The 7,019-nt window shown below is 42.7% G+C and overlaps 1 protein-coding gene across 1 annotated transcript; it reads right to left on the bottom strand.

Annotated features, from left to right (window-relative positions):
• Window positions 1–4,092: 4,092 nt before the first annotated feature.
• On the bottom strand, window positions 4,093–6,660 carry LOC131006784 (uncharacterized). The gene is made up of 2 exons (XM_057933959.1): window positions 5,327–6,660; window positions 4,093–4,906 (listed from the first exon to the last, which is right to left on the bottom strand). The coding sequence occupies exons 1-2, from the start codon at window positions 6,658–6,660 to the stop codon at window positions 4,093–4,095; spliced, it is 2,148 nt and encodes a 715-aa protein (XP_057789942.1).
• Between the last annotated feature and the right edge of the window lie 359 nt (window positions 6,661–7,019).

Genomic DNA, 7,019 nt, shown 5'->3' with positions numbered 1-7,019 from the left:
ATTTTAGAGATGGGCTTCGTGGGCTTTATGGGCTTTGGGCCTTCATGCATGGGCCTTAGGGCTTTAGGTGTCCATGAGCCCATTAATTCATTTATGTTAAATATTAATTATATATCTATTTAATTTAGGAATAAAATCCCATTTAATAAAATAGAAAATATAATTGAATATTTAATTCATGAATTTACACGTGTCACGATTTAATTTGACGACAAATTTAATTGCCTACAAATTGCCCCATCGAGACTTGTTTATAGACAAAATGCCTTTGGTAATAGACGAGTCTCGAAATATATCTTGATAGTTTAAACTCTTATCGCGGAGTTCTTGATTTTGAATTTTGTAAATAGTTTATACTCGTATTTAGGAGTTCTTGAATTTCTTGAACTTTGTAAATAGTTTATACTCGTATTTAGGAGTTCTTCAATTGATTTTGGAATTTTAAATAGTTTATACTCGTATTTAGGAGTTCTTCAATTTGAATTTGAATTTGCAAATAGTTTATACTCGTATTTAGGAGTTCTTCAATTTGAATTTGAATTTGTAAATAGTTTATACTCGTATTTAGGAGTCCTTGAATTTCTTTGAATTTGTAAATAGTTTATACTCGTATTTAGGAGTCTGGTCCTTACAAACGAAAAAGGAGTCTGGTCCTTACATTTATTACCAATTTTTCTCATATACGAGGAAATAAAAATACATAGGCAAGATTGTAGGATGATGAGAGAGAGTATGACTTTATTAATTAAAGTTCATACAGAGAGAGATGGCGATAGGTTGAACTCAAGCCCCCACAGCTCGAAACTTCCCTTGACAAAATCGTAGTAGCCACCCTTCAATGAAAGAGTCTTCTTCACCAATCCTTCCCTCACAAATGGGTACGAGAGGAGGTTTCCCAGCGAGTCAGCGACACGTTCACCGCCTCCTTTTGTGCCATCCTTTTTTTTTTTTTTATAAGAGTATTACTTTCCTCAGCCATCTTATGCGTGCCAACGCAAACAAAGTCCTTCATTGTATTAAATGTAGTCCCTTTTAAGCTTTAACAGCTTGTTTTGAAGGGCCTTTCATAGCTGGAACTCCACTCTTCGGCGCTGGAAGAACAGCTAAGTTTAGAGATTTGGTGAGAAGTTTGCTTATAAATAGAGTAGCTCTTCCTTCTTTTTAGCAGCAGCAAATACTCCTTTACTTCATCTCTTTCTTTTATCTTTCTTATCTTTAAAATATACAGCTGCTTCACCGATGCAGCTGGGGAAAGTTTTGTTGGCTTGAGTCTTGCTATTTTTCTTCGAGTTGGCCGGGGAAATAGCCGGAAATCGATCTCTGTTTCTTGGTGATTTTAGGCTCCTCGGCATCTCCAGATGGTTGTGACCACTGCTGCAGTGCTGCTTCTCTTCGGCGAGCAACGGAGCCGCCTGTTCTCTCCTTTTATCCGTCCCTGAAGATGACGCCATGGCTTTAGCAATCGAGCTGTGTTGCCGACAAACGATCAAGGAACCAGGCTTCAACATCAACGAGGGTGAAGGTGAGGGCTCGTCATCTTCTTTCTTTCTTGTCACGTTTCTTCCATATCTTACTTCTCCTTCGCCGGTGGCGGAGGCGGCGGCGCGGTGAACTCGTGCTTGTTGAGAGCCTCCTGAATCAAGAGCTTGAATTCGTCGAGAGCTTTCTTCTCCGGATTGACGAGGTCATCGACTTTGTTGCTCTCCTCTTTAAAGGAAGCGGATTCAGCAACCTTCTCATCCGCCGTCGCCGCTTCATCTTTCTCCTTCTCCGCAGGCGCCGCCACCTTTTTCGGCTCGGGTTCGGGCTCCGGCTTGCGGGGGCACGTCCTTCTCCGGGGCAGCGGGCTTCTCCGCCACCGGCACCTCCTCAGCCGCGCATGCTGCCGCCTCGGGAGCCGCCGTCTTCTTGGTTTTCTCGGCCTGCGGTTCTGTCCTATAATCCACAAACCCAAATTGCCGACTCTTCCCATTCTTGGTGCGCATAAGCTTGGCATCTGTCACTTCCCCTTTTTGGGAGAAGAATTCTCTAAGATGGTCCTCCACTACATACTTGGGCAAGTTTTTCACACAAACTCGCGGCATGATTTGCGGATATTGTTCTTATACAAAATAAGAAGCAAAAGGCTGTAAGACTACAAAACTCCACGCCGCACAGATAGCTTCAACGAGATAGACATACGCGGGCAGCGCAGAAAGAGACGGAAGGCGGTTGTTGTGATTACGAATTAGGTCGCGATTTCTCGGAGAGACAGAGAGGGAGAGGGAGCTTGTCGTGCGGCAGCTGCTGGTGCGGCTGGAGGGCGCTCTGCTCTAGTGCTGTGGACGACGACGGCAGCTGTTTGGATGTTGCGGGCGGCGGCAAGAGAGAGAGAGAGATGAGTTCGCGTGCGTGACTCATGAGCAGGAGGCAGTAGCAGCAATTAGGATTTAGGAGAGGGATTTTTGAGGAGTGAGAGAGAAGTGTCGGTCGACGATTTGAGGCGTTGGCCCTGGAGATTGGGCTGAATCCCTACTTTTGGGCTTTAGAGAGAATTGGGCCCCTATTTTTCATAGAGAGAGTGAGCTTGGTGGGCCTTTCATTTGTGTAGATATACAATTTTAGTCATGAGCTCGACTAGATCTCATTTTGCCATTCAATGACTTGAAGTCACATTTTTATTTTGATGCAAATAAATTTCTAAATCTGAATTCTGCTTCTTCTTTTTCTTGCAGTTAGTGGCCCTTCGAACTTAATGATGACGACCTGCAGAAGACCGTTGCACTGTTCCATCACTGTATTCAAGATTGGTGTAGTCTTATCAACCAACTTCATGGCGGATTTTGCCCCAAACAAGATGCTTTGAGTATTTGCAAAGTTTGGAATCTATTGTCATTTTTCTTTCAGTCTTGACATCTCCATCAGCCCGACTAAAGACCATCCTCAGAGAGTTATCCAAAAATCTGGCAGCAGCCCATCTAAGACCTTATTTGAGTGGTGTTTACTTTGCACTTCAGGTGGCTCAACTGGCTTTTAATCAGATTTCGGGTGCGCTCGGATCTGGGCCATTGTGAGTCCAACCTTTGAAGATTGCTGGTTACATCTTCTATTTGCGTATATCTGAGCAGGCTCAACGCCAGATGACTCAATTCTTTGACAGGTCTTGGGTGCGCTCAGACTTGGGATTGTTCGAGTCTGGTTTGAGTGAGGTTGTCATGTTTGGCATCTCACGAAGTTGGGAGAATTCTGCACAGCGACTCGAGAAGATTGAGTCTTCTCTTCTTGATGCTTAAGCCAAGGAGAATGAAGCCATCGTCAGAATTGCTTTGATCAAGGAAGAGCTTGCTATGATAGAGATGTGGGAGATGAAGATGGCGTTGTTCTTCAAGCAAGATAGTGCCTCCTTTCATATTGCCTGAGGTGCAATCCCATAATTCAAAAGAGAGTTTGACAAACATAAAGTTGCACATGTTGATGAGGAAATGCTGTGAAATTTTGAAGACTTCAGAGTCACTTTTGATCTCTGCTCAGAGAACTTTGGAGGATCAAGACCCATTTGCTTAGTATTGGTGCAAACCGCAGTTTCTATCATTTCTCTCTTGATGATTCTTATTTGGTTTGTGATGGATACTTTGACATCTTCTCCAAATGTGCTTATATTGCTTTTGATGGCTTGATTTTCTTCCCAATTTGAGACATATTCGGCTTCACATAATCAACTTAAATCATAACTTGATGATATAAACTGAAAAGAGTCAAACACAATTCATGACTGAACCTAGAAATTATCTAAGCTGCCTACGTACCCTTTTGAAAGGGATCAAGTCAAAACGTAGTTCATAGGATCAACATGTGTTTGAGGTTGGGTGCCGTGCACAGTTTATACTCATGCGGGTCAGGAGTAACATGCAGTTTAGGCTCGTGCGTCAAGGAGCTGTCTTCATACACTCCATTTTGTTTGCTTTTCTCCATTTCTGGTTTTTCATCTGACTCATCTTTTTGGCTTTTCTGTTTTTCTATTTTTTTTTTTTTTGCTTTTCTATATATATATATATATATATATATATTTATTAAACTATATACATATGTACATGCTTCAACTTCTACCACCTTTCAAGGATAGTAACGTTTCAGGAACTTGCCGTTGATAGGCCCAACTCTGACGTTGTCATCAGAAAGAAGCCTGTATGCTCCGTTTGTGTAGACTTCCTTGACAACATATGGGCCATCCCACCTTGATACGAATTTGTTTTCAACACGATGAGTGACAACGATTGGCCTCCTCACAGCGAGGACCAAATCTCCAACTTGAAAAGAACGCACTCGCACCGTCTTGTTGAAAGACTTTGAGAGGCGAGCTTGGTAGCATTCTAACTTTTGCTGAGCTTCCAGCCTTTTCTCATCTAGAGCTTCGAGTTCCTCCAGACGCAGACGTGCATTTTCTTCTTCAGTTAGCCCTTCCTGAATGGCCATTCTCAAAGAGGGAATTTGTTGCTCGAGAGGAATGACAGCTTCAACCCCATATACCAAAGAGTAAGGCGTTGCCTGCGTAGGAGTTCTATAGGTGGTTCGATATGCCCACAATGCTTCCCCAATACGTTCATGCCAGTCACGCTTTGATTTTGAAACAATTTTCTTCAACAGATTGCACAAAGTCTTGTTGAATGCCTCAGCCAACCCATTTGCCGGTGCATTATACATCGATGACTTCCGTTGCTTGAAGCCGAATTTTTCACAAAGCTTGTTTATCACCGTGTTGCTGAAAGGTGTTCCATTATCAGTTATGATGTAGCGAGGAACTCCATAGCGATAGATGATGTTGGTCTTGATAAACTCAGCAACGGTCTCTTTCTTCACTTCTCTTAATGGTATCGCCTCAGCCCACTTGGAGAAGTAATCGGTCGCTGCCAAAATGTATAAATGCCCCCTGATGATTTTGTCAATGGACCAACAATATCCATGCCCCAAGCATCAAAAGGCCAGGATGCAACTGTGGGGTGTAGTGGCTCAGGTGGCTGATGAATCAGATTCGCATGAAATTGGCAGGCTTGACATCTTTGTGCATAATCCAAACAATCTTTCACCATAGTTGGCCTGTAGTAGCCCATCCTCTTGATTCGAAAAATGCAGCTTTGGTCCCGATTGGTGAGCACCACACACGCCAGAATGCGCTTCTTCCATAGCTTTGGCGGCTTCTTCATTGCTTAAGCATCTTAGAAATACTCCATCAAAAGACCTTCTATAAAGTATTCCTTTGAAAAATATGAAGCGAGTGGCGCGTCGTCGGATGTCAACCCTTCGGCGTGGATTACTTGGTAATTTATCATATTTGTGGTAATCGACCAACAGTTGGCGCCAATCTTCCTCCTCAATCTCAAAGACTTCAACAAGATGGCTTTCGATTTCTTCGTCTTTTTCTTCTTCGAAAATGGGTGGTATGACCCATCTTTCGCATACTGGGATTTGAGTTTCACCCCTGATCATAGCTATAGTGGATGCAAGTTTGGCCAAGGCATCTGCCTGCTTGTTTTCACTTCTTGAAATATGCTCAATCTCCACATCTCCGAGCCACTCAATGATCTTTCGAGCATACTTGACGTATGGCAATAATTCAAGTTTCTTTACTTCATACAATCCAAGTATTTGATTAACCACCAATTTAGAATCACCATATACTTTGAGGTGAGATTGCTGCATATTCAATGCCATTTCCAAACCGAGGATCAGAGCTTGATATTCTGCTACATTGTTAGAGCAATTCTCAGTTAGAGTGAAGGAAAATGGCAGCACTTGACGTTCTGGTGTCACGAACACGATCCCGGCACCAGCACCTTCTTTATGAGATGCTCCATCGAAAAACATCCACCATGGTAGGGCGACATCGATTACAAGTGCATCTTCATCCGAGAGGTCATCACTTAGCTCCCATTCAGCCGGAATTGGGTGGTTTGCTAAGAAGTCTGCCAACACTTGTCCCTTCACAGCCTTTTGAGGAACATACACAATCTCAAATTGTTGCAGTTGGAGGTACCAACGTGCAAGTCTGTCAGATAGAACAGGTCTGGACATCACAAACTTTAAAGGGTTTGCCTTAGATACGAGGCGGACAGTGTGAGCTTGAAAATAATGCTTAAGCTTCTGGATAGAGAAAATCAATGCCAAACACAACTTCTCAATTGGAGCATATTTCAACTCATTTGGTGTCATTGTCCTGCTCAAGTAGTATAATGCATTCTCTTTTCCACCTTCATTCTCTTGCGCAAGCAAAGCTCCCATGGATCGTTCTTGAGCAGCAATATATAAAATCAAGGGGCGTCCTGGCACAGGTGCTGCTAATACAGGAGGCTGCATCAAGTAAGATTTGATGTTCTTGAAAGCATTTCTACATGACTCATCCCACTCGAATGGTATACTCTTCTTCATAATTCGGCTAAATGGTTGACACCTTCCAGCTAAATTTGAAATAAACCTTCGTAAGTATGCTAACTTCCCTTGCAAACTTTTCAGGTCATGAATATTTCGAGGTTCGGGTATTTTTAGTATGGCATCAATCTTTGCTTGTTCAATTTCTATCCCCTGATGGCGAACAATGAACCCAAGAAACTTGCCGGATTTGACGCCAAATGCGCATTTTAATGGATTCATTTTCAACTGATGCTTTCTCAGTCGCTCAAAAATCATTCGTAGATCTTGCAGGTGATTGTTTCATTTTTTGGACTTAACCACCAAATCATCCACGTAACACTCAACATTTTTATGAAGTATATCATCAAATATCTTCTGCATGGCTCTTTGGTAAGTGGCACCAGCGTTCTTCAACCCAAATGGCATCACTTTGTAGCAATAGATTCCTTTCGGGGTTCGAAATGCTGTTAACTCTTCCTCATTTGGTGACATGCGAATTTGATTGTAACCGGAAGATCCATCCATGAAGGTTAATGCTTCATGCCCAGTTGTGGCATCGATCATCAATTCGGCAATTGGCAAAGGAAAGTCATCCTTGGGGCATGCTTCATTCAAGTCGGTGGATATCATATTTA

The sequence above is a fragment of the Salvia miltiorrhiza genome, chromosome 1 (genome assembly GCF_028751815.1).
Source record: "Salvia miltiorrhiza cultivar Shanhuang (shh) chromosome 1, IMPLAD_Smil_shh, whole genome shotgun sequence".
NCBI lineage: Eukaryota > Viridiplantae > Streptophyta > Magnoliopsida > Lamiales > Lamiaceae > Salvia > Salvia miltiorrhiza.
This window is presented reverse-complemented; position numbering and strand designations above follow the sequence as displayed.

What these genes read in the sequence shown, in the direction of transcription:
- LOC131006784 (XM_057933959.1), bottom strand. Translation starts at nt 6,660, where the DNA reads ATGATTTTTGAGCGACTGAGAAAGCATCAGTTGAAAATGAATCCATTA. An exon ending in GAGGAAGATTGGCGCCAACT is followed by an intron (nt 4,907 to 5,326) that starts GTTGGTCGATTA and finishes CAAAATCATCAG; the next exon opens with GGGGCATTTATACATTTTGG.